The sequence below is a fragment of the Natator depressus genome, chromosome 1 (genome assembly GCF_965152275.1).
Source record: "Natator depressus isolate rNatDep1 chromosome 1, rNatDep2.hap1, whole genome shotgun sequence".
Taxonomy (NCBI): domain Eukaryota; kingdom Metazoa; phylum Chordata; order Testudines; family Cheloniidae; genus Natator; species Natator depressus.
This window is the reverse complement of record NC_134234.1, coordinates 260992845-261018766: the sequence shown is the minus strand read 5'-3', so window position 1 is coordinate 261018766 and position 25922 is coordinate 260992845. Positions and strand designations below refer to the sequence as shown.

General features: G+C 43.0%; 5 protein-coding genes across 6 annotated transcripts; 2 read left to right on the top strand and 3 right to left on the bottom strand.

Moving 5' to 3' along the window:
- Positions 1-187: 187 nt before the first annotated feature.
- LOC141980505 (histone H3) lies at positions 188-1540 on the bottom strand. Its single transcript, XM_074941780.1, has one exon. It carries the CDS (start codon positions 1538-1540, stop codon positions 1130-1132), a length of 411 nt encoding a protein of 136 aa, XP_074797881.1. The 3' UTR covers positions 188-1129.
- LOC141980502 (histone H2A.J-like) lies at positions 1540-21784 on the bottom strand. Of its 2 annotated transcripts, none has more exons than XM_074941778.1 (2): positions 21403-21784; positions 1540-1625 (listed from the first exon to the last, which is right to left on the bottom strand). In XM_074941778.1, exons 1-2 carry the CDS (start codon positions 21782-21784, stop codon positions 1597-1599), a joined length of 411 nt encoding a protein of 136 aa, XP_074797879.1. In that variant the 3' UTR covers positions 1540-1596. The 2 variants fall into 2 exon arrangements, with proteins under 2 accessions (XP_074797879.1, XP_074797878.1); XM_074941777.1 differs by lacking the exon at positions 1540-1625 and adding an exon at positions 11108-11229.
- Positions 4721-5406, top strand: LOC141986226 (histone H1-like). The gene has a single exon (XM_074950509.1). The coding sequence runs from the start codon at positions 4759-4761 to the stop codon at positions 5404-5406; it is 648 nt and encodes a 215-aa protein (XP_074806610.1). The 5' UTR covers positions 4721-4758.
- On the bottom strand, positions 6676-7065 carry LOC141980507 (histone H2A type 2-C). The gene has a single exon (XM_074941783.1). It carries the CDS (start codon positions 7063-7065, stop codon positions 6676-6678), a length of 390 nt encoding a protein of 129 aa, XP_074797884.1.
- On the top strand, positions 7238-7788 carry LOC141980509 (histone H2B 8). Its single transcript, XM_074941785.1, has one exon. It carries the CDS (start codon positions 7408-7410, stop codon positions 7786-7788), a length of 381 nt encoding a protein of 126 aa, XP_074797886.1. The 5' UTR covers positions 7238-7407.
- Positions 21785-25922: the final 4138 nt, after the last annotated feature.

Sequence of the window (25922 nt, the reverse complement as noted above, 5' to 3'; positions counted from 1 at the left end):
TGTTATTGGTCAGGGCTTACTAATTATAGTCAAACAACTATAATACAAGAACATAATAGTAATAATTAATAATAATAATACAACTAGAGACACAAAAAAAGGAGTACTTGTGGCACCTTAGAGACGAACAAATTTATTTGAGCTACAGCTCACTTCATCGGATGCATACAGTGGAAAATACGGTGGGGAGATTTTATATACACAGAGAACATGAAACAATGGGTGTTACCATACACACTGTAACCAGTGTGATCAGGTGTCATTACACAAAGTAAAACTATTTCCCCATGTTTATTCTGTTTTTAACCCCTTCATTAGACAGTCTGATGATTTTACCTCTGGATTTTATCCTAGACTTCTTCACAGTTCATTTGTAATTTGCATCATACATTTTATTGGATACAAAGACACTGTTGTATTACTAGTGTCTTTAAACAAATGCCTCTGTCTAACTTGTGTGTTCCTCAGCTCCCCAGATAAGTCTCCTCCCAGGCCATCCTTACCATTCCCCCCCGCCCCTATGCCCTTTCCTGTACAATATTCTGATTTCAAGAGGAACACCCCTAGACAATCCACTAAGTGAAATACACACTTACATTCAAACTCTGAATACCAGCCTTAATTTGCTTATTTACAATGTATGAATATTATCTGAAAGACATACCAGTGATTTTACTTTATTAAACCAATCTTTAAAGCTAAATGCTAAATAGGGAAATATTTATTTGGTTATATAAAATATACTTTTTTAAATGAAATACATTTCGCATTTGCAGAAGTTTGTATTACATCTTGCAAAGGGAACACTGATAAACACAGAGATAAAAGACAAAAGCATCACTAAAGTACCCATAAATTTGGCTAGAAAAAGTTAATAATTTAATTAAGGCGGCTAATGGGAAGTTGTGTGCTACCACAAGCATATACTTTGAAATAATCAGAGCCATCCTAGATGGTTTCTTAATGTCAGAATTATTCATTTAGGTAAGCCGCACACAGTGAAGTCTTGTGATTAAAAAGTACACGTTATGAGCGCGTTACAGCTCTTTTCAATGCGCACGTAGTGGCTCTTAAAAGAGCCTTGGAATGTTGCGAGTATTCAAGTAGTCAGAATGCAGTGGTGCAACCTTTAAGCCCGCTCACCGCGGATACGCCGGGCTAACTGGATGTCCTTAGGCATAATGGTGACTCTCTTGGCGTGAATAGCACATAGGTTGGTGTCCTCAAAAAGCCCCACCAAGTAGGCTTCGCTGGCCTCCTGCAGGGCCATAACTGCCGAGCTCTGAAACCGCAAATCAGTTTTGAAGTCCTGGGCGATTTCACGCACCAGGCGCTGGAAGGGCAGCTTGCGGATGAGCAGCTCGGTAGATTTCTGGTAGCGGCGGATCTCTCGCAGGGCAACAGTGCCGGGTCGGTAACGATGAGGCTTCTTCACTCCCCCAGTTGCAGGTGCGCTCTTCCGAGCAGCTTTAGTGGCCAGCTGCTTACGGGGAGCTTTGCCACCGGTGGATTTACGGGCGGTCTGCTTGGTCCTGGCCATTTCAGACAACGTACGCTCTTCTCTTCAAATGAAAGATTGCTGTACTCCGGAGATATTTATAGAAAAAAATCTTCTCTCTGATTGGCTAAAGAGAAGAAGCAAAGCTCCATTGGCTAATTTGAAAATGTGTAAATCCCGCGCTTCGCTATGAAAAGAATGCGATCCTTCCTCACCGCCAGTATACTCTTACTAAAACAGAAAAGGAGTACTTGTGGCACCTTAGAGACTAACCAATTTATTTGAGCATAAGCTTCACTGAATGCATCCGATGAAGTGAGCTGTAGCTCACGAAAGCTTATGCTCAAATAAATTGGTTAGTCTCTAAGGTGCCACAAGTACTCCTTTTCTTTTTGCGAATACAGACTAACACGGCTGCTACTCTGAAACCTATACTCTTACTGTTTCCCAGATCCAGTCTTGCCACCACTATCCCATTCCCTGAAATTTACGATTCTTGGAACACACCAGCGTCCCATTTTCCTGCGGTTTCCTTTCTTGCTGAAACCTCATAGCCATACAGAATTCTTCTCTTCCCTGCATCCCGGGTTTCTTTATCTGTTTTCATGTATATATTTATTTTTAAATTGAACAGTTTGTTAATCTGTATACCATTCCCGCTTCCTCCTCTTAAAATTGAACAATCGTCATGAGCACCAAACTCAGGAGACAGGGGAGTTAAACCACAAAATGTTTAATGGGTAGAGAATCTCTCTGTGTTTGTTCTAGTTTGTGTTCTAATTAGCAGACTTTCAGAAGATGAAAGCGCTACCCCACAATTCTTCCCTCTTATATTGAAGGGCACCCCCTTTTTTATAAAGAATTTCTTTGCTGTCCTTCAACACTACCTTAAATCTCAAACAGATTACAGACCCGGGGGCAGTCTTAAATAGTAATCCCTTGCAACACTTAAGTAGTAAAAGGATAACTTTTCATCTGCATGCAGATGGCCTTCAGGAGCAGAAAAAATAGTACACAGCTTGGTAGACATAAATCTCTTTCCTTCTCTTGGCTTTCTTCCTTCTTAAAACAAACACAAAATCACACCTTTGCTCACTTTTCAATTAGATCAGACATCATTGCATAAAAACTGTTCAAGCCACCTGCCTATCTCTAACATACCTCATCCCAAACTACACACAATCATTGCTCTCTTTTAAATGTTATTTTTCTTCAGGTTTATGGGAATAGAGGTCTTTAAAAGACTGAGGAAGTTTTGTTTTGGAAAGTCACAGAGAACATTCTGAATGCCTACTTAAGTCATCCTCCAACTGCTATAGATTGTTTATATCAGTGGTTCTCAAACTTTTGTACTGGTGACACCTTTCACATAGCAAGCCTCTGAGTGACCTTATGTCCCCCCTTATAAATTAAAAACACTTTTTTATATATTTAACACCATTATAAATGCTGGAGGTAAAGCAGGGTTTGTGGTGGAGGCTGGCAACTCGCGACCCCCCATGTAATAATCTTGCAACCCCCCTGAGGGGTCCCAACCCCCAGTTTGAGAACCCCTGGTTTATATCATTCTAATATTCTCTTTTAAGCAGAAATACAGAGGATTTTCACTGGCTAATCTTTGTAGAAGAATTTTCATATTCACCCATGGGTTTCATCCCATTCCCAGTAGCCAGATAGAAATCACAAACAATCTGACCTCTTTCCCTCACTCAGTTCTCACCCTTGAAGACCTAAGCCAATGTGCAAAGAATGGCCAAAAACATCCAATCCCATTATACAATTACGTTGTGGCTATTCTCCTATAGGGCAGGGTTTACAGAGACAGAATGGTTGGCTCCCACATTCATACTCTTCACTTGTTTGGAAGCTGTATCTTTCAAATCTATTTCTTAAAACATTACAACCAAAAAAATCTTTTTAATATTTCAATAATGCTGCTTTCTAGTTGGAGCAGGAATCTAGTTAATGAGTGTGATGCCACTCAGCTTGTCAAACAATGTTTTGCAAGGCCCTACAGCCATCCCTAGTCATAGGATCATTTACTGCAGAAAGTATTTAGAACAATCTTCTTCTCAATAAACCTTTAATATTTTAAATCCACCACATGAATGTACCATATGAGTTTCAATTCTTCAAGGATCCACCCTTTTCCCACATATGTGATATGGAGCTGGAAAAAAAAAAGACAACAAAAACCCTGCTTTGACACAACCTATTTCTAATAGGCCCAAGGAGGATAATTTCTTGCTTAAAATACAGGAAGGAATATTAAATGTAGTTTTACTGAAAGTTATGTATTTAGTAGTTTAACATTCCCCCCTACCCCCCGGGAGTTAAAGAAGAAGCTACTAAAATGTCAGCTCTTATTATCAAAGTGTGGAAGCTCTGGTTTGTTTTTAATGAGGTGGAGGGATGGACAGCCCCATTTCTGTAGAGAGTGTGGCCCTGGCCTTTCTCAGCATAGACCACATGACAACCATCCTTCTGTTTAGCATGCTCAGCATAGATGATACTATTGTGGACTATAACCCCAGAGAAAACTTTCAGCACACTCCAAGTCCATTTGTAAATCAGCTCCCAATGACAAGCTAAGAATGATAATTTATTTTATACCGGAACAGTTAGAAAGATGCAACTTACAAATTATTCCCATAAGTATTTCCAGTGCATAAAAATATCCCTATAAGCCTCTAATTAGTTATTGGTGTTGTGGAATTAGGAATATTTTAAACAGATTTAATGGAAGTGAAAGATTTAGTTCAGGGAGCTAGATCTCAATCCATATTCAAAGCCTGAAATAAGTTTGTGTTACTTTCTTCACTTTGAAATAATTTTACAGAGGAAATTGATTCAAATCAAGGGCTTTCTACCCTGTTATATAAAAAACACCTTAAAAATAAGATTTAATTGTAACTGTGGTTTTATGAACTACTACCTTGTATTTCATAAGGAAAAACTAGTTTTTCCCAACTTTATTCAACTTGAAATTCTGCTGAATAAAAATACCCTGTTTCCTCTTCACTCAGATAAGAAATTGGGTTATTGTGAGGCAGATATTGGGGGAAAAAAAATACACTCTTTTTTCGTTACTATGAAAAAACACAAATCGAGCGGGAAGAAGACTCCGATCTGCCTTGCTGGGCGGGTTCCTAAACGCGCCAATCACAGGGCTTCTCCTGTATATAAATACCAGGCAACTGAACTAGTCCAACCCAAGTGTTTTTGTTTTGTTTTGTGGTGTATAACAAATAATAGTCACTATGTCCGAAACGGCGCCTGTTGCAGCTCCTGCTGTCTCTGCTCCTGAGGCAAAAGCTTCAGCTACAAAACCGAAGAAGGCGGCAGGAGGATCTAAAGCCCGCAAGCCTTCGGGTCCCAGCGTGACCGAGCTGATCACCAAGGCGGTGTCCGCTTCCAAGGAGCGCAAAGGGCTCTCCTTGGCCGCTCTTAAGAAGGCTCTGGCCGCCGGGGGGTACGATGTGGAGAAGAGTAACAGCCGCATCAAAGTAGGACTCAAGAGCCTGGTAAGCAAAGGTACGTTGGTGCAGACCAAAGGCACGGGCGCCTCTGGCTCTTTTAAACTCGGCAAGAAACCGGGTGAGACCAAGGAAAAGCCACTCAGGAAAAAGCCAGCGGCAAAGCCTAAGAAACCAACTGCCAGGAAACCCGCCAGCGCCCTCAAGAAACCCAAAAAGGCTGCGGCTGTGAAAAAGAGCCCGAAAAAAGTCAAGAAGCCAGCAGCTGCCGCGGCCAAAAAAACAGCCAAGAGCCCGAAAAGAGTTAAAGCAGCTAAGCCCAAGAAGGCAGATAAGAGCCCGGTTAAGGCCAAAGCGGTGAAACCCAAGGTGGCCAAGCCCACCAAACCTAAAGTAGCAAAGGCTAAGAAGGCAGCGCCCAAGAAGAAGTAAAGACTCCCCCTTTTTTTTAGATAAACCCAACGGCTCTTTTAAGAGCCACCCATCCCTTTCAAAAAAGAGCTGGTTCACTTACCAGTAACCTCGTGCTGCTTTCTACGACAGAAGATTCCTTCTTCCCTTACCACTTACCTTTACCCCTCATTGTGTGTTTGTATAATGTTAACACATGAACTGTGCTCTGGGTCAAAGAGAAGCGACTCCAGTCAAAAATATGTATGTGCAATATACTGTAGTAGCCCCATTCTCCGGAACCCCCAGTAAAAGGATTAAAGTTCTTTTGGCTTTAATTTCCTCCCTTCGCATTATGGTTATTTTACTTTTCTTTTCAGAGCGATATATTCAAAAAACTGCCTAGAGGGTGCAGCTTTCAAGCAGTTGGAGGAATCAGGCATCACCATACATTGTCAAAGGGAAGAGTCAGAATATATGTGCCCTGTCCTCGCATAACCACCTTTGTTCACAGGGGCGAGTTAGAGGATTCAGTGTGGACGGAATTTTGATTGTAGATAGACAAAATCTTTTTCTGTTTTGCTGGTGGGAGGAAATGGAGCAGTTGGTAAATTTGAAAAGCCCGCCCTGTGCAAAGATTGGTCAGACAACCCGGAACGTTATTCCTCTTCAGAAGAAATCCATCTACTTTCATAGACGCTCTAAAAGTTGAAGAGGACAGTCTTGATAAAGGTTTTAGTCCAAATTTCTTCCCCGGCCTTCCCGCCAAAGTCAAATTCACAGGCCATTTAGAAAACCTTTTTTTCCCTGAGATCTGAGAAAAAATAACCTAAAAAGGGTACCGTATTTCCCATTTTATTTTATTGCAATTGTTGCATTGTCTCTGGAAACGACATCTAGTAATATGTTATCGTCATATTAGAAATTTCTACTTTCCGCCTTTTCGCACTGATCAAACTGGGCAAACAATTACATGAAAAGAAAACAGTGCCAATTTAATTCCGCTTTCAACAGAGAACTCACTGTCAGGGAGGTTTGTCTTCTACAAACGTTCTACAAAACTGACGAACACGTATTTCAAACGAGCAGAGATTCAGTAACTTGTTTGTAGGAAAACAGTCTCGTGCAGAATCTATATTTCAGCTACTGTAACTCCAATTCAATCATTTATTTACAGGAAGGAAAATAATTATTGTTTTGAAAGTATGATTGTTACAGATAATCAAGCCCTTTTTTGATTTTGTGGGTGGCTCTGAAAAGAGCCTTTGGGTTGGTTTTGGACTGCAAATTTTTGCTTCTTCCCGATCAGCTTCACTTGCTCTTGGCCTTATGACTCTCGGTTTTCTTAGGCAGTAGCACGGCCTGGATGTTGGGCAGGACACCCCCTTGAGCTATCGTCACTTTCCCAAGCAGTTTGTTGAGCTCCTCGTCGTTACGGATGGCGAGCTGCAGATGGCGAGGAATGATTCTGGTTTTCTTATTGTCCCGAGCAGCGTTGCCGGCTAACTCGAGAATCTCAGCGGTCAGATACTCCAGCACTGCAGCCATATAGACCGGGGCTCCAGCCCCCACCCGCTCAGCATAATTACCTTTGCGGAGCAAGCGGTGCACTCGACCAACCGGGAACTGCAGCCCAGCCCGCGAGGAGCGAGACTTTGCCTTAGCCCTCGCTTTGCCTCCTTGTTTTCCTCGGCCTGACATTGTAAATCACGATCCAAAAACTCCTATATTTTAGTCAACAAGAGTCAGAAAAAAATGCGTTTTGCGCTGTCTTATATATTTTCTACTTGGAGTTTTCAATCATTGTGATAGGCTGAAAGGTACAAATTTTCTGAACATCCAATGGCGATGGAGATGTAACTCTGACCAATGAGAAGGTTAATGGGACATTAGGAACGCGGCGTTTGTCTCAGAACCAATAAAATATCAGGAAAGTGAGACTTTAATGTGCTTGCATTCTCTATAAATAAAGCTACGGTCACCTTTCACCATTGAAGATTTTTTTTGGTTTAAACAGAGTGTGTGAGAGAACACAGAACTAAAATGCCGGAGCCAGCAAAATCTGCTCCCGCTCCCAAGAAGGGCTCTAAAAAAGCTGTGACCAAGACTCAGAAGAAGGGCGATAAGAAGCGTAGAAAGACTAGAAAGGAGAGTTATTCCATCTACGTGTACAAAGTGTTGAAGCAAGTTCACCCGGACACCGGTATTTCCTCTAAGGCGATGGGGATCATGAACTCCTTTGTAAATGACATCTTCGAGCGCATTGCGGGGGAAGCGTCTCGCCTCGCTCATTACAACAAGCGTTCAACCATCACTTCTCGGGAGATCCAGACTGCTGTGCGCCTGCTTCTGCCGGGGGAGCTGGCCAAACACGCCGTGTCTGAGGGCACCAAGGCCGTCACCAAGTACACCAGCTCCAAGTAAATGGTTTGTTGTGAGACCACCTACACCTTTAACCCAAAGGCTCTTTTAAGAGCCATCCACTTTCTCATCCAAAGAGCTCTGATATCACTAATTGCTGTTGCTTGTGTTTTTTAAATTCCAACAAAGCTTCTTTTAAAAAATATTAATGTGCTTTAGTCTCAGGCGACTTGTGAAAGTATTTTTTCATTGCATATGCTCCCTATATCGTGGGGGACTGATTTCGCTCTAGTAAATGTGGCGTTAAGTCAATTTAAACTACACTGGGGTTTCAAATTTTAATGAAAAATATCAGTGTCCTTCACCCCGTCCCAGCCAATATTTCGGTGAGGTGTCCCGTCCTGTCCTCCGCAAGAAATATAAAATATGGCTAAACGGTTTGTCCGGTAAATAAAAATTGAAATCTGATCAGATTAAACTGTTCAGTTCTCTATTTAACTGAAGAATAATCCTAGAAGTTCGACTAAAGTTTTGGCTCCATTAATATCATCCTTATCTGTTTATTGAAAATGTATCAATCCTATCTGCCTGAAGGATAGTTCGTTGCCTCATTGTTTCTCTCATTCTTTAAGTTCCTGTAGCTAAAACTCAAATGTTTTCTCTTCTCTTCTCCCCTCCTGCCACCCCCCCCCCCTTATCTGAATAATCTTGTTATTTGGGGGTGTTAATAGAATAACATAACTTTGAACATTTGTTAATTTTTATATTTATTTATGGGGGTGTTACAGCTCCTTTCAGCGTGAATGTAGTGGCTTTTAAAAGAGCCTTTGGGTCGTTTGGAAGTTGCAGAAGATGGCTGAGCTGAGTAGCCTGTAAACCTCTCACCACGGATACGCTGGCGTAACTGGATGCCCGTGAGCAGGATGGTGACTCTCTTGGTGTAAACAGCACACAGGTTAAAATTGGGTTTCAGAGTAGCAGCCGTGTTGCTGTATCCGCAAAAAGAAAAGGAGGACTTGTGGTATCTTAGAGACTAACAAATTTATTTGAGCATAATGCATCCGATGAAGTGAGCTGTAGCTCACGAAAGCTTATGCTCAAATGAATGTTTGTCTCTAAGGTGCCACAAGTCCTCCTTTTCTTTTTGAGGTTAAAGTTAGTATCTTCAAAGAGCCCCATCAAGTAGGCTTCTCCTCCTATCGGGCCATAACGGCCGAGCTCTGGAAGCACAGATCGAAAGCGGTCGCCACAAGCTGGCTGGTTCCCTGAAATTCAGGCTCCTGGAACCACCCGAGTGCCGCGTTCGTCTGCTGCCCCCGGCCCCGCCCCCGCCACTCAGTCTACAAAACCTCCTTCCCTTTTCTGCCTCCTCGGTGCATATTTATTTCTTCTATTATATCAGAGGCTCCGTGTCTCGCTATTTTTCTTTCAAAACGACCAGTTCATTAAACAATGTCATTCCTGCTCTCTCTCTTACAGCTGAACACCCATCACGGACATCAATCCCCAGAGCTAAGGGGCGGGGATAATAGTTAACCCACAGAATGGGATGAAACGTCTCTCGATCCTCGTATTTTGTGTTTTAATTTGCGGTTATTTAGAAGGTGGCACAACAACCCTTCAGTAATTATTCAAGCCTCCTGTTTATCATTCACATACCCCACCTCAAAAATTGGCGGCTTGTTTACAGTCACTTTTAGCCAGGTTGAGAATAAAGGTTTCCAAGTCATCAATCTGTTTAAAAGTAACATAGAAAATGCTTTGACTACCCCACCCCTTTGTTACACAATGGTGTTTCAAAATTCAATAGAAAACCCCGCAGAAGAACTTTTATACTCAATGAGCATTCAAAACCCCACCTGTAGAAGTCTATGTAGTTCTAAGTATTTTCAGGGCAAATGAGGCGGAAGGTTATTAACCAATCCTTTAGCAGCGCGGGATTTTCAAACTAACCAATGGGTAAATCTCGTTCTCAATAGACAAATAGAAAAGATACTTTGGTCACTAAATCACCCAGTTGCTCCCTTCCCTGTTCCCTCATTTGCTATCTTCGTCTTCACCCCTTGGAGACCGGAGCTGATGTGCGTTCCAGGAACAGCCAAAAAAGCAAGCTTTCTAGCACAGACTGGAAAGAGGTCTGCTCTCCTTCCCCGGGAGATTCTGCCCCTTATGAGACTGCTGCCGGAGGAAATGGCTAAACAGACTGCTCCAAAGGCCACCTCCAATTAACGGGTGTCTTAAGAAGAGTCTTTAGAACCCCCCAATCCTCGTTAAAGGGTTTTAATACTTTTCTTTAAATATATTACTTGAATATGTAGCAAATGAAATAAAGTCAATAACTAAACAGTAATCAAGCTTTTGCTCTCCTGAGCCTTCTTATAATTAATGACTTGTTCTCCAAGTATCCCCACCCCAATATGTGCCATGGAGCTAGAGAACATAAACACAGCTGTTTTCATACAGGTTTCAGAGTAGCAGCCGTGTTAGTCTGTATTTGCAAAAAGAAAAGGAGTACTTGTGACACCTTAGAGACTAACAAATTTATCTGAGCATAAGCTTTTGTGAGCTACAGCTCACTTCATCGGATGCATTCAGTGGAAAAAAAAACCCTGAATGCATCAGATGAAGTGAGCTGTAGCTCAAGAAAGCTTATGATCAGATAAATTTGTTAGTCTCTAAGGTGCCACAAGTACTCCTTTTCTTTTTGTTTTCATACAACGTTTCTTACCGGTCAACATATTAATTTACTGCCTATTAAAATAACATGATTAAGTAGTATGTGCAGTTTTCTTTGGTAGGACAATACATATTTATAATTTAGCATGTAGAATAAAAACCTGTAACAGTTTTTTAGGTGAGAAAATTAAATATGAAGCAGTTATGCCAACCGAACCAAAGTCAGGCCAATAAAGGTTGCTGGGAAAGCCCCTGAAGAAGATAAATAGAATAAAAGAATACTTGTTTAAGTTGCAGGGAGTAAGAAAAAAGGGGAGGCCTGCATTCTTGTACCAGATATTCTGGGAACTGTCTTGTTGAGATACGGAGGAGCTGTTTTCCATTCCTTGTTTTTGTGTTATGTTTGTTCTTAACTCCTCGTCTCCTGGTTGACACCCATACCGATAAAGTTAGTGAAGCATTATGATTTGCTAAAAGTTATCTACAATAAGGGGGTAGAAGTGCATGCATAATAGAGAAAGAGGATTTTAACTAACATAGGGGAGGGGTGGGCTGCTTTATGAATAAATCTGTTACGCGACGGAACTGTCTATAAAAACCTATTAGTTTTACTTAGAGGCTGCTGGTTCTCTTTGGAGACGGACTGTTCTCTATTGTTGTGTGCACTCTTCAGTAAAGAGCTTTGAGTTCAGACCTGGCTGGTGTTGCCTGTCTCTCTCCGGTTAGACAACGAACCGTGCCGTCTGGGGTTAGAGTCCTCGACAAGTTCTTATCATGAAAGCATAGGTGGTTCTTGGAAGACCTTTTGAGTTAAAATTTGGGTCATTCCTAGGGGAAAGAAAACAACCTTTATTTGCTGATTCAGTAGAAAGCATCTCGGAGCGCAGACTACATCCATGGCAGTCACAATCTTCCACTCGGCATGTTCAGTGTAAGTAACAGCATAACGCATCACATTCTCCAAGAAAACCTTTAGCACCTGTAAGGATGTTTCAGGATCAACAACCAGGCCCACAAGTTACCTTATGAACCTAGCAAATCAGACAGCCACTACTTGCTGTAGCAGATGACGACAGCTAATTCCAAGTTCAGAACCAACAAACAGGTTTATTTCAGCAGATGTACAGAATGTCACACCCCAGTGATCAATTGGGGGTGAGTAGCCAATGCATTCGCTACATCTACACACATACAAAATGCTGTACAGAAACAAAGGCAAAGACTTAAGTCTCAGCACACTCTTTATATATCCAAAATGACACCTTTTTATCTATCACTCCCCTGATTTGTTGTATTATAATAATATTTATGATAATCTATAAAATTCCACAGTACACAACAGATTATATATCATGTTTATCTACTGACTAGCAATAACAAAGCTATTAATCTCATTTAACACATTAAGTTTCCTTTTTTTTTCCCCCCCGGTCATGTTTGGCAGGTGTCTTCTTTGTCCTGTACCCAAGTTAGGGACATTTGAAAAACTGAATAACAGGATATTTAGTAAGTCAAGAAGGTTTTGTTTGTGCTCCTTCCCAAAAGGTTTATCCAAAGGTCTTATTAACCAAACTAAATTAGGCCAACATTTATATGACATATGCATTTGCTTATATATTAGCCAATATATGAGTCATTAAATATACTTAGGCCCTTACCAACTTATGTAAGGTAGTTCCCCTTCCCTTCCTTACAGTACCCAAAAGTCTCCTCATAGATCAGTCCCGAAATATGCTTCATGCCCCCAGGGCATGCCAGGCAATGAATAGCCTGCTTCATAATATCCTAGAAAATATTGCAAAGCTCCTTCTGTTCCAGTGGCATTTAGCACCACCTTCCTCAAGTCCCTTACCACCTTTGCCATGAAAACATCTTCAGATTACTTAGTAGCTACATAGTACAATGTGTACAAAGAGATGACAATGTGAGTGGAGGAAGTCTGTGTGTAGTCCCTGGGAGATAGCCTGAATGAAGATTGGAAAAGGGAAAGTTAGTCTTTTTCATCCTCCCTTTGCCTCCACTACTTGCCGCTGTCTGTATGATGCTGATGCTCGATTTAGAGGGAAAGAAGTGGGTTATTGCATCTTCTCATTTTGTCCACTCTCCCATCCACTCTATTAAGAGTCCCCAAGACTTGATTTTTAAAAATCATTTCTATAATAATTCCTCATTTTTGTATGCTGAGTCATGTTATTAAGTCCTGCTTAACTATAAAGACAATGAAATGCCACATTTTTGGACAATACCAGTCACTTCTGAGAGTTGCTGAAAATAAAAGCCCCTTTCAAAGTGAATTTTATTTTGTTTTCCATATTCCATTGTGGTATTTTCATTTCTGGAAGGTCTTCCAATAAAAGTGATTTCCATCTGTGGCTTTTTGTTTGTTTGTTTCAAAATGTTTGTCTGATTTTGTAGGATTTGCAGTATCCAGCAAAATCTAACCAATCAGATTTCCTGATCTATCATCTTTTTCCTGCCTTGTCCCTAACTTTGCTGTCATTTTCCAAAGTGGGCACATGAAAGACACATTTATTTAATTCAAAGATAGAACTGGGGTCATCTTAGAGTGCTGGTCGCTACCTAGCTTGTCTATATTTGTTTACTAAAGTATTACATTTATTCATTTGGTGATATAAAGTAATATTCCTTTTGCAGTACATGCAATAGTGTGAGTTTTGATTTGAATAAGGGCAAAAATTATCACTCAGAAAACTAGACTCCTTTCCTATTCCAAAATAAGGAACTCATTCCTCTAATTTATAGCCAGAAATAACTGTTTTATGTTGAGAAATGGTGAACTTCTGAATTTTTTATATAAACATTGGGAACAATACCTAGAAATTGATGCTATATACACTCACATCACACACAAAATCAATACAATGCAATTTTACTTTAAGTCTGAGATCTTTAGAAATCATGGGTAAAACTGATCAGAAGAGATTTTCAGAAACTGTGAAGAAATCCATCACCCTTTCCCATTTCTTATCCTCTTCTGCCTTTTGATGGATATTGTTTTTCAAGATGAAGAATTTTTAAATGCTATAACATTTCAATATTTACTACTATTGACACACAAACAATATAACTAATAAAATAATTATAAATATTGTTCATTTCTGTCAGTTTCACTTCAGGATTACTTGTAGCTTGAAGAGCAGATTATTTTTTCCAGCACAGGGAAAGTTGTAGAATTTGCCAGTAGACACTCAGCTTTCTCCATTGAGTACAGACAAAGAGGATCTCAAGTAACAGGCACACCTGTAAACATATCTAAAATATTACCTCTGTATTAACACACTAAATGGGAACTGACTGTTAAACACTGTCAAAGTTCAATCAGATACCCCTGGTGTATTAATATAGCCGTTTCTGTCTGTAGCTAGAGCAGACACAGTGCTAGTACTAATTACCAATCAAAGCAGGATAATCCATCCATTGGTGCAGCCTCAGCTTCTCAACCTCCTCCTACAAGCTCCTGAAATTCAGTTTTGTGTGCTCGACCTATCACGTTTTACCAATATCAACTGCATCTCTGACCGCATCTCCAGTTTCCACTGCAAATTTAAGATCACCTCCTTCGATAGCATTTGCATCTTCCTCAAGTTCATGTTTTTTCTCTGCTTCTCTACTTTTCCATTTTGATATTGTGGCGGTTCAATGACAAGACAGAACACAGCTTTTAGCAAGCAAGCAGGCTGGTCTCTGAAATGGGCTGTTGCCCTCCCAGCTTTCAACCTTCTCCTTTTATTATATTTCTCCTCCCTATGCATTACATACTGCTACGGCAAAAGGATACAGCAAAGGAATGCATGACGTTGATTAATACCAACTTTTATCTACTACAAGCCTGGTTCTCAGGCCTTGAGCCCAGGCTAAGAAAGCTTCCCACGGTCACCGTCTCATAATCAACTTTTCACGGTTCATATCTAGTCCTTGTCCTTGGATAGAAGCAATGTGTGCATTGCCTCTACAAAACAGCCAGAGTGTGCTCTGACTGTTTCCAGGTAGAATAACCAAACATGAACCCTTCATGATATGTTTCTGTAGATGCAGGCAGCTATTTTGGCTGGGCCTTATTGAGGCATGTGCTAGCTGATCATATTTAGCTCTGCCTGCAAGGACTTTTTTATTTACTTCTTTTTATGTCACCAGGAAGAGATAAGAATGTGTTGTAAAAAGTAACAGTGTGATTTTTAAAGTGTGGAATAATAATAATACTGTTACTATACTAGCATGAATAGTATTACGCAGAGTCCATTCCCAGTGTTGTGACTGGATAATTGAATTTAAAATTCAAAATAGTATTTGGCCAAGCTTGTGAGGACTTATATTCAGCTCAATTGCCTTTCACTAATATTTTTTTCCCATCCATCATAGGACCTTTCCCATGATAACTTCAGAATGTCATCATATCCAATTAATTCCAGAATTTCAAGGAATGTTGAAGTCACCAGTGGACAGAATCCAATTAACTTTGGAGGGAATGAAATACTGAAAGAGGGGAAATAGGGGACACATGTAGATGCTGTCATCTATTAATGGCACTTATTAACACCTTGCAGAATAACAATACTCCTGCTCATCCTCCCAATAGATTTTAACATATTGATACCCTGAATGACAGAAGAGAAATAATTGTTCACCTTACTAGGAGCTGTGGGGCAGATACTCAGCCAGAGGGAGAGAGGAGGCTTTATTCTTTCCTTCCTCCTTAAAGACTGTTCCAAGTGGGGAATAGAGAGTACTAGGGGGTAGGATCCACAAAAGGATCTAGCTATTGCAAGGCTGAGTGTCACATCACCTGACTTTTAGGCACCTAGACAATCACAGGAACGACACTATGATCCAGAAAGACAAGTTAGGTTCCTAGGTTCCCTATAAACTGAATGGGGAGACAGAGGCCCCTAAAAATGAAATGCATAAAAGCCAGCACACTTGGAGGTAAACCCCCTAAGATACCAACAAGATGGAGGAGTTAAGCCCTTCCCAACTCTTAAAGTTAGGCATCTAAGTCCAGGCTGTAAGAAGGTACCTAGCTCTGCTAGTGATCCACAAAGGGGAACCAGCTTGGAGTCATATCGCTTAGGCACCTAATGTGTTTCTTGAGGCCAAGAGTTAGACGCCAACCTTGCTCCATGTGAAACGGCCAGAGGATCAGACACTGCCCAGGCTATAGATTTTAGCCCAGTGGTTAGCACCCTCACCCAGGATGTGGGAGACCTAGATTCAACTCTCCCTTTCTGTCAGAAAGGATTTGAAGAAGGGTCTCCCACCTCTCAAGAGGGTTCACTAACCACTTAGCTATAGGATACACTAATGTGGAACTCCTTCAATCTCTCCTATGGAAGTTGCTCCCCTGTGGATAAACAAAAGAGAGATTAGAGCTGGGGGCTCTAACCACTGGAGTACAGAGTCATTCAGTCTTTTGCTCTCTGTCTTGTTTACCCAGAGACTATTTAAGTATTTCTCCACAGTGTATGATCATTGATCCAGGGAGAGCAAGAGCATGACTCTGTAGTCCAGTGGTTAGAGCACCCTCCTTAGAGGTAGAAACCCTGGGTCTAGTCCCCTACCTTAATCACTTTTTCATTATTTCTGCACAGTAGAACACCTTTCACAGGAGAGACTGAGGGAGCCCCACTTATTCTGAAATTTTTTCTTTATTATATAAACCACAATATGTGGTCAGGAGAATGAGGTGATAAATTAATGAACCATGTGATAACTTAATTTACTGTGTTCCTTTGTCTCACCAGCTCTCCACAAACAGCCTATTCTTAACCACTTCACCTACTCTGTGCAAACCAGAGCTGCAAGATGTTACCATCTCTTGACCCTTGTCCTAAGGATTCCCTTTAAAACATCACCTACAGTAATCCCACCCTATAGTGTAGTCACATATGCTACCACACTGCTACAAATCCTCATGGAGAGATTCAGGCCTTATCTACACTGGCAAGTTTCTGCACAGTAAAGCAGCTTTCCGCATTGTAACTTCCGAGATGTACACACTGCCAAGCCACATAGTTCGCAGAAACTGCGCAGTTGCAGCTCTGTGAAAAAAACACCCCGACGAGAGGCGTACAGCTTTCTGTTCCGGGGCTACAGCACTGTGGTGCCAGTGTAGACACCCTGGTTGATTACAGCGCTGCGATTGGCCTCTGAGAGATGTCCCACAATGCCTGTTCTCACTTCTCTGGTCATCGGTTTGAACTCTACTGCCCTGCCCTCAGGTGACCCACCGTGAGCCCCACCCCATACATTCCTTGGGAATTTTGAAAGTCCCCTTCTTGTTTGCTCAGTGATGCATGCAGTGGTCCCAGCACAACACTCCATGCACCAGGCGATCCCCCGCTTGGAGCAGTGCCAAGGTACTGGACCTCATCAGCACTTGGGGAAAGGAGGTTGTCCAGTACCAGCTGTGCTCCGGCCATAGGAATTATGATACCTATGGCAGTTTTCACGATGAATGACAGAAGGGGGCTATGACTGGGACACACTGCAGCGCAGGGTCAAAGTGAAGGAGCCGCGGAACGCCTACCACAATGCGCGGGAGGCAAACTGCCGCTCCAGTGCTGTGCCCATGAGCTGCTGGTTCTACAAAGAGCTGGACGCGATACTCGGTGGTGACCCACCTCCACTGCGAAGGCCACTGTGGATACTTCGGTGGCTCGCGTGCCAGTCAAGAATGGACCGAGCCAGAAGGAGGAAATCTTGGACGAGGATGTGGAGGGGGAGGGGAACCCAGAGGCAGAGGACGACTCGGAGGTCAGAGATGCATGCAGCTAGGAGCTCTTCTCTACAAAGGATGAGGCTAGCCAGTCACAGCAGTCAGATCTTGGCAAAGCGCAAACAGGAGAGGAGACCCCTGGCAAAATTCACACCCCTGAATAAGCGAGTGAGTTTGTCTGTGGGGGGGCGGAGGGTGAGAAAACCTGGATTTGTGCTGGAAATGGCCCAACTTGATGATCACTTTAGATAAGCTATTACCAGCAGGAGAGTGGGGTGGGAGGAGGTATTGTTTCATGGTCTCTGTGTATATAATGTCTTCTGCAGTTTCCACAGTATGCATCCGATGAAGTGAGCTGTAGCTCACGAAAGCTCATGCTCAAATAAATTGGTTAGTCTCTAAGGTGCCACAAGTACTCCTTTTCTTTTTACACCCCTGAGTGACGCAGTTAAACAGACCTAACCCCTGGTGTAGCCCAACAACCTAGCTACTGCCTCTGGAGAGGTGGAGTACCTATGCCAATGGAAGTCGACCCTCCTGTCAGCATAAGTAGCTTCTTGACTGAAGTGTTACAGTGGCACAACTGCACCAATGCAGCTGCGCTGCTGCAGTGTGTTATAAGTGTAGGCAAACCCACAGAGAATGCAGCTGCTACTTGTGCCTGCTTACTGCAGTGGTGCCAGCCAAAGTCATTGCAAGGTGGCATGGGGAAATGTCCTACTGCAGAGGAAGAAATAGAAGGCAGCCATCCCTAGAAACCTTCAGGAAAGGATTGCAGAGCATCTCCATGAAAGTTTAATTGAGATCTCTCAGATGGATAAAGAGACATCCCTGTGTACATAGACAAAACGTGCCACATGCCTACCCACCTCCTGCCTAACTCAATAAGGGAAATGAAAAGCAGATGCCAACTCTACTTCTGTTTCTTATCCTGCTACCTCTTCTCATACAAGCAAAACAATGAAAAGTTCATACGTTTGTCTTATTAACTTGGGGCTGAGCTGGGTGCCATCTTTTAAATTAAGCATAGTAAGGGAAAATGCATAGGCACTCTAACCTGAGGTCTCTTCCCCTTCATCGGGTACATCTGTGCTAGACTGTTGGGACTGGGTAGATTACGGCAGAGTTGTAAACAGGTCCTGGGCTGTGGCATGGCTGGAGCCCCCTGCCACATCTCTCCCCTCTTCTTTGCTGTTCACAGTAAGTATGACATACAGCTCATTGTAAAAGCAGCAGGACAACAGCTCAACACCAGATGGATTGTTGCGCTCCCTGGCCTTGTGGTATACATGGCAGAATTCCTTTGCTTTCATACAGCACTGCTGCTGAGCCTTGTCATGTCCTTTAGACTGTATCCTCATGTTCAGAGATATCCATTATTCTAGGGCTGACCCATAGCTGTGCTTGCATAGCGTCTTCTCCCCACAGGCCTAGAAAATCAAATACTTCCCGTCTATACCAGACAGAAGCACATCTAGTAAGTGGAGCAGGCATCGCTGGTTGGGCAGTTGCACTCAACAAGGGAGAGCTGTTAGATGTCGTGGTCAAGGTGTGCAATCAGGAAAAGGCATTTCAAAAATACGTGGCAGGTGGGTTTGTGTGGTTGGGGGTGGGGATCTCCCATTTCTGACCCCTGGGCAGTTAAAAAAAGTGACCAGAGCCATCTCAAGGAACTGGGCATTGTGAGACAGCTGCTGGAGGATTGTTAGGGTCAACACACGTCATGCAATGTCTACACTTGGGAATTGGTCAACTTCAATATGTCAGCCAGGCTCCAGGCTCTTAGGGGAAGTGGTTTACTGTGTTGCCATAGTGGAGTGTTATGTTGCCCAGAGACAAATTTGAGTGTAGACACATGCACAAATAGGTTGACTCAAGGTGATTTGTGATGAGCTAAATTTGTAGTGTAGATCAGGCCTGAATTGCAAGCATAAGATTAAAATTCTGCTTTCTCTTAAATTCTGCTATTCTTTTGTCTTTTTGCTGATTTGCATCTTGAAATAAAGGGATCTGAAAAGCTAAAAAGCATATTTCCCCCAACCATCACCACTAGACCACCCCTCCCAAAACATGCATAAAAGAAAGTGATTTAATTTAAAAAAAAAAAAGTACTATGTTTAATTGAAAACCCTTCCTCCCTTCTCCAATACAAGAGGGTAGTGGAGATGGGTGCATGCAGGTTGATTGCTTTGTGTAAGTGGTAGGGGGAGAAGTGGAAAACTTGAAGGTGAGTGACCTAGTGGGGCCAAATTGAAGTATCTCTCTATGATAAAGATGGGGAAACAGTCTCTGCACCAAGAAGTCAATACTTGAAGGGATTCCCCAACCCCGATGCGTTGGCTCACAGGGGTACTTAAGCAGCATTATCATGGGGCGCCTCAGAGCAACCATACTTTAATGCACAGGCATTTCTCATCATTGCTCCAGCCCTAATCCTCCAAAAAGTTGTTGTTGTTTGTTGATAACTATTTTTCAGTCCTGTCTTTTTAGAGTGTAGGTTCTGGGGCAGAGATAATCTCCTATTCTATATTGGAACAGTATCTAGAACAATGGGGATCTGATGCTGGTTGGGGCCTTCTACATCTTCAGCTTTTTAGGGGAGGCTTTTGCTCCAGGAGCAGAGACAGCAGAAGCAGCAGTAGTTCCGACATACTAGCAGAAGTTTTCTATTATTAATTCTTCACCCATATTCAAAGCTGAGGAATCAGGCCTGTGTTGTTGTTTCTTTTCTACCTCAATTTGCACTGTACAGATTAATTTGAATCCCTGTCTTGCTACACAGATTTGGAGAAAACCCTTTAAAGAAGATTCCATTGTAGTTGAAATTTTATTTCTAACCTTACGGATTTCATTTCCATGGAAAAAAAACACACGTTTCTTCTGTCTCTGGTTCATCTTTAAGTGTCTCCAACAGGAAGCTGCACTGAATAAAAATACCCTGTTTCCCCTTCACTCAACTGTATGATGAGATGATTCTGTGGCAGATATTGTACAAAAGTACAAGTTTTTAACTCAAAAAAAGATACTGAGCTAGGAGAAAAGTCCTTTCTAGCTCGCAGCGAACCAATCACAGAGCAGCTCTAGCTGTATAACAAACGGGCACCAGCTGTCCTTTCCCTCCCTTCTTCTCGCTCCACCTTAGTATGTAGGAAACTGCCCTAAAAAGCAACAGGAGGCAGCGAACCCCCTTCAAAAGGCTCAGGCAGTTAGAGGGTACGATGTGGTGAAAAGCAACAACCGCATCAAGCTGAGACTCAGGAGCCTGGTGACCCAGGGCATCTTGGTCCAGATCAAAGGCTCTAGCGCCTCTGGCCCTTTTAAACTTAACAAGGCGAGGAAGGAAACCAAAGAAAAGGCGCAGAAGAAAAAGCCAGTGGCAAAGCCTTAGAAACCAATTGCCAAAAACTGTAGCCCTGGAAGTGAGTTTGGGGGCCAAGAATACAGAAGCTGCAGCTGTTAAGAAAGCAGCCAGGAGTCCCCTCCAAAAAGCCGCCAAGCTAAACGAGGCAGCTACGAGCCCGACTGCCAAGTCTACGCCAAGGAAACCTAAAGCAGGAAAGCTAAGGCGGCGGGACCAAAGCAGTGAAATTACTGATAAGGCTCTTCCCACTCAAATAAAATAGTCTTTAAGAGCCACCCATCCGACCGTTGCCAAAAGGAGCTGAAACACCAGGTTAATCTATCATCCTGGTGCTTTCCATAAAAGGCAAACATTTCCTTTTCCTTACTTAATCTGGGGAAGGAGGAACAAAATACTTATTGACATGTACCACTGTGAATGAATGTGAAACGCTCCCAGAAAGTGTTTTGTTCCTTTCTTACCTTAATTGTTCAACCTACGATAGAAATCTGTATTATGAAAACTTTTTAACTTGCCAAGCAATCTAAAACAGACTAGTCTTGGAGTCCAATAGCCTCTGTATGGCGTTGTGCTCTCAATTTGAAAAAACCCGCGTTGTGAAAGGATTGGCTAGTGACAACTACCACTGTAAATTCCCTTCGAGAGACAAATTACAGACACTCCTTTACCATTTTCGTTATTAGTTTAATACAGCTCCGTTAATATCCTAATCTTCGCCCAATGCTACAAGTATTAATTATTTAAAAAAGAACATAAACTTATTTTATGATAATCGGTTCTTTCCTAAATTAAGAGAAAGCGAAAGATAACAGAGCTCTTTTTTGATTTTGTCAATGGCTCTGAAAAGAGCCTTTGCGATGGTTTTTGGAGTAACGTTTTCCGTTTCTTCTTGGTCGTTTTTACTTACTCTTCGCCTTGTGACTCTCGGTTTTCTTAGGCAGCAGCACGGCCTGGATATTGGGCAGGACACCCCCTTGAGCGATCGTGACTTTCCCCAACAGCTTGTTGAGCTCCTCGTCGTTTCGGATGGCGAGCTGCAGGTGACGGGGGATGATCCTAGTTTTCTTGTTGTCCCGAGCAGCGTTGCCAGCCAACTCGAGAATCTCAGCGGTCAGATACTCCAGCACCGCAGCCATATAGACCGGGGCGCCAGCCCCCACCCGCTCTGCGTAATTACCTTTGCGAAGCAGGCGATGCACACGTCCTACGGGGAACTGGAGTCCAGCCCTCGAAGAGCGAGATTTCGCCTTAGCCCTCACTTTACCTCCCTGCTTTCCTCTACCGGACATGATCAGCACTTTCTAGAAATCAACTACGGTACTATACTTTCTCCAGTAAAAAAAAAATATATATATATATATCAGGCCATTTAATTCCCAGCCCGCCCTTATAGCCTTTCTGTTTGTGGAGCTAAATGCTTTGTGATAGGCCGAAAGGAAGCTATTGTTTGAATAGCCAATAGTAACGCGAATCTAATTCTGACCAATCATAAAGTTCCATGTGACGTTCATGAAGAATCATGTGTCTCACATGCAATAAGAAATTAGGAAAGAGAATAGTCATTTCCACAAGATGTCTATAAACAGGCACCCGCCAGAGTTTGTGCGCATGTTGTTGAGCTGACTGGAGACAGAAACGTACACAAAAAAGGTAGAAGGCATTGAAAAGTAAAAGTAAACTAGGTGCTCAGGTCCCTCCTTACCCATACGCAAAGCACGCAGCTACATAGGGCACCAAATGTCCTGGTGCCGTGCGCAGCTGCGTACTGCCCCAGCCCCTGCTCAGGGTCTTCCCCAAGCCCCCGCCCCTGCTCTGCTCCGGCCCCGCCCCCACTCCCCTGAAGATTGCGGCCAGGCCCGACCCTGCACTCACCCCGTGGTAAGTGGAGCGACCCGGCCCCAGCCTGCTCCACTCCCCTGGCTTGCAGCCGGCGAGTGCTGAGGGGCGGTTCCCCCCTGCTTTCAAGTCTGGGAGCCAGGGGAGCGGAGCATCCTGGGGCCCCGGGCCCCAGGCCTCCACGGGCGGCAGCTAGCCCTAGGCCTGTGTGGGACCCCACCCCAGGCCTCCGCGGGAGAGGGAGCGCTGGCCGGCCCCAGGCCTCCGCAGAAGGGAAGCTGGCCACTTCCTGCGGGAAGTGGAGTGACCCGGCCCCAGCCTGCTCCACTCCCCTGGCTCCCAGGCTTGCGGGGAGGGGGGAACCGCCCTCGCGGACCGCGTGGCTGGGAGCCAGGGGAGCCGAGCAGGCTGGGACCGAGTCGCTCCACTTCCTGCAGGAAGTGGCCGGGCCCCCCACAGGGCACCAAAATAGCTAGGGACGGCCCAGTAGGTGCTATCAACATGCCTGGGCCATTGAAATTTGCTCCTGCTCCTAAGAAAGGTTCTAAGAAAGCTTACCAGACCCACTAAATTGACTGCAGATCGCTCTCCCATCCAGTCACATACTCTACTGGAAGGAGAAGCATAAGGTAAATCTATAGGAGAGTTTCTCCCGCCGTCCCAACCTGATGTAGACACCATAATAAGTCAATCTAAGAAACGTGAACTCCAGCTTTGTTATTTCACTTAGGTCCACTTAACCCTGTAGTGTAGGCCTGCTCCTATAACTAAGCCCTGGTCTACACTGGGGGGGGGGGGGGCGATTGATCTAAGTTATGCAACTTCAGCTATGTGAATAAGTAGCTGAAGTCAACCTACTTAGATCAACTTACTGTGGTGTTGTCACCGTGGTGAGTCGACTGCTGCTGCTCCCCCTGTCCACTGTTTGCACCTCTGGAGGTGCTGGAGTCCAGGAGAGGTGATAAATCGATCCCCGCTGGATCGATCGCTGCCTTCCTATCCGAGGATTAGTGAAGACATACCCTTAGAAGAAGGGCAATAAGCGCAAAAAGACGAGGAAATAAAGTTACTCTATTTAGGTGTATAAAGTACTCAAGTAGGTTCATCCACACACAAGCATCTTCTCCAATGCTATGGGTATAATGAACCCTTTTGTAAATGACATCTTTGAGCGTGTTGCTGGAGAAGCGTCTCGTCTGGCGCATTACAACAAGAGCTGTAATCGCTACCAGGGAGATCCAGACTGCTGTAATAGTCTCCTGCTGTGAGGCGAGCTGGCCAAACATGCTGTTTCTGAGGGCATACTTGTCTCCACTTACCTGAAGATCAGTGTGTGGAGATCCAGCCACCAGGGGTTGATTTAGGGTAGTCTAGTGAACACCACCGAATCAACAGCAGATTGCTCTCCAGTAGACCCCTGTACTCTACCCCTGTCAAGAAGAGTAAGGTAATTCGACGGGAGAGTTTCTCCCATTGACACCCCCTCGCCCCCTGTGGTGTAGACCCAACGGTAACTGGACCTAAGGTATGTCAACTCCAGCTACGTTATTCACATAGCTGGAGTTACGTAGCATAAGCGTAAGGTACGTTGACAGGAGAGTTTCTCCTGTCGGTCCAGCGGGGTGTAGACCGCAAAAGGTTGACCTAAGCTATGTTGACTCCAGCTGTGTTATTCACATAGCTGGAGTTGCATACCTTAGGTCGACTGAGCCTGGTAGTGTTGACCTGTGGTCATCAAGTACACCAGTTCTAAGTAAATAGTTTCTCAGTAGGCTATCTGAATCTGTAACCCCAAGGCTTTTTAAGGGGGGAGGATCTACACTACAGGGGGGGAGGGGGGAGGATTGATCTAAGTTATGCAACTTCAGCTACGTGAATAACGTAGCTGAAGTTGACGTACTTAGATCTACTTACCATCGTGTCTTCACTGCGTTGTGTCAACGGAAGACTCTCTCCCATCGATTCCCCTTGTGCTTATCATTAAGGTAGAGTACCAGAGTCAACACGAGAGTGATCGGTGGTCAATTTATCGTGTTTAGTGTAGACACAGCAGTATAGGCATGATAAATTGACTCCTGCTGGATCGATCTTTGCCCATTTCTCTGGCCGGTAATGTAGACAAGCCGCCATCCACCTTCTCATTCAACGAGGAGAACATCACTTATTACTATCGATTGTGTTTTTCAAACTGCATCCAGTGGCTTGAAAGTAAATAATTATCATAATTAATAATACACAGCAAGGAAGCTTTACAAAACTCTAATCTCAAGCAAGCTGTCTGTAAACTTCTCTATTCCCACACCATACCTAGAGAGAGAGTGAGGCTGATTTATCTTTGCTACTAGTAAATAAGCATTTGAAGTGTCATAGTATTCTAGAAGATATAGGTTTCTTATCTATCATATAAACTGATTAATACCCCCAAACTGCTGAATTGAAGGTATGATTAAACTGGTATTCATCTAAAATTCATTCAGCATATCAGAATCACACTTATAGAAAGCAAATTTAAACTGCTGGAATCTCACTGGGCTTACTACCTAAAAATCTTAGAAACTATAACCCAAATCTCTTGTTTCTCCCCATCCTTCCTCTGTCCCTGAAGAGAATCCTTAGAGAGTGCCGCTGAATAAAACCAACTCCTTTCTTACATCAAGTAATTTCCCTATTTTCTTCTGCATTTTCAAAGCAGCTTTTTCAACTTATCCATAAATGTATTTAATTTGTGAACATGTTTGTGAAATTAGAGAGGGGGTATCTGTTCTTAGGAACTTTCAGTAAGGTGGAATTTAAAACAAAATATGCACAGGAACCAGGATTAGATCTGATTATGGAATCACATTGACAGAATTATTCTTTCTATTAGTTTATATTATGAAACCCTTTAAATTACTAAATCTCCGGGATGCTAACCTATTTATCTGCCATTGTGCAGAGAAGTTTTGTTACCTTTAAGTATCTATGTTGGTCAATTTCTTTTACCCTTTTACTTTAGTGGCTGAGAAGAGATGCTCATAAGTCTTTTATAGTGTTATAAAAGCTACAGCGTAACTGAATGTGTCCACTGAAGTTTCAACTCATTGGCTGGAGTCAGAGTTCTCCCTTAAAAGAACTTTTGTATTTGTAGATATATAGATATGGATAATCCTGAATGAACTTTAACCTCCGAAACTGTAAAGAGTGTAGCCCTGACCTTTCAAGATATAAACCACATCCATAGCTGTTAAGGTCTTTCTTTTTACTAGCTTGGGAGAATCACCTTCTCTGGATAAAAAGAAAAGGAGTACTTGTGGCACCTTAGAGACTAACAAATTTATTTGAGCATAAGCTTTCGTGAGCTATAGCTCACTTCATCGGATGCATTCAGTGAAGCTTATGCTCAAATAAATTTGTTAGTCTCTAAGGTGCCACAAGTACTCCTTTTTGCGAATACAGACTAACACAGCTGCTACTTCTCTGGATACATTTTCTACACTCAGCAGGTCTCCTCATAGAGGAGACAAGCTGTACATTTCATGGCTCATCAGATGAGGCAGTGGGTGGCTGGTTTACTGATTCCTGGATCATCTTTTGGAGCCTTTTTCTGTGATG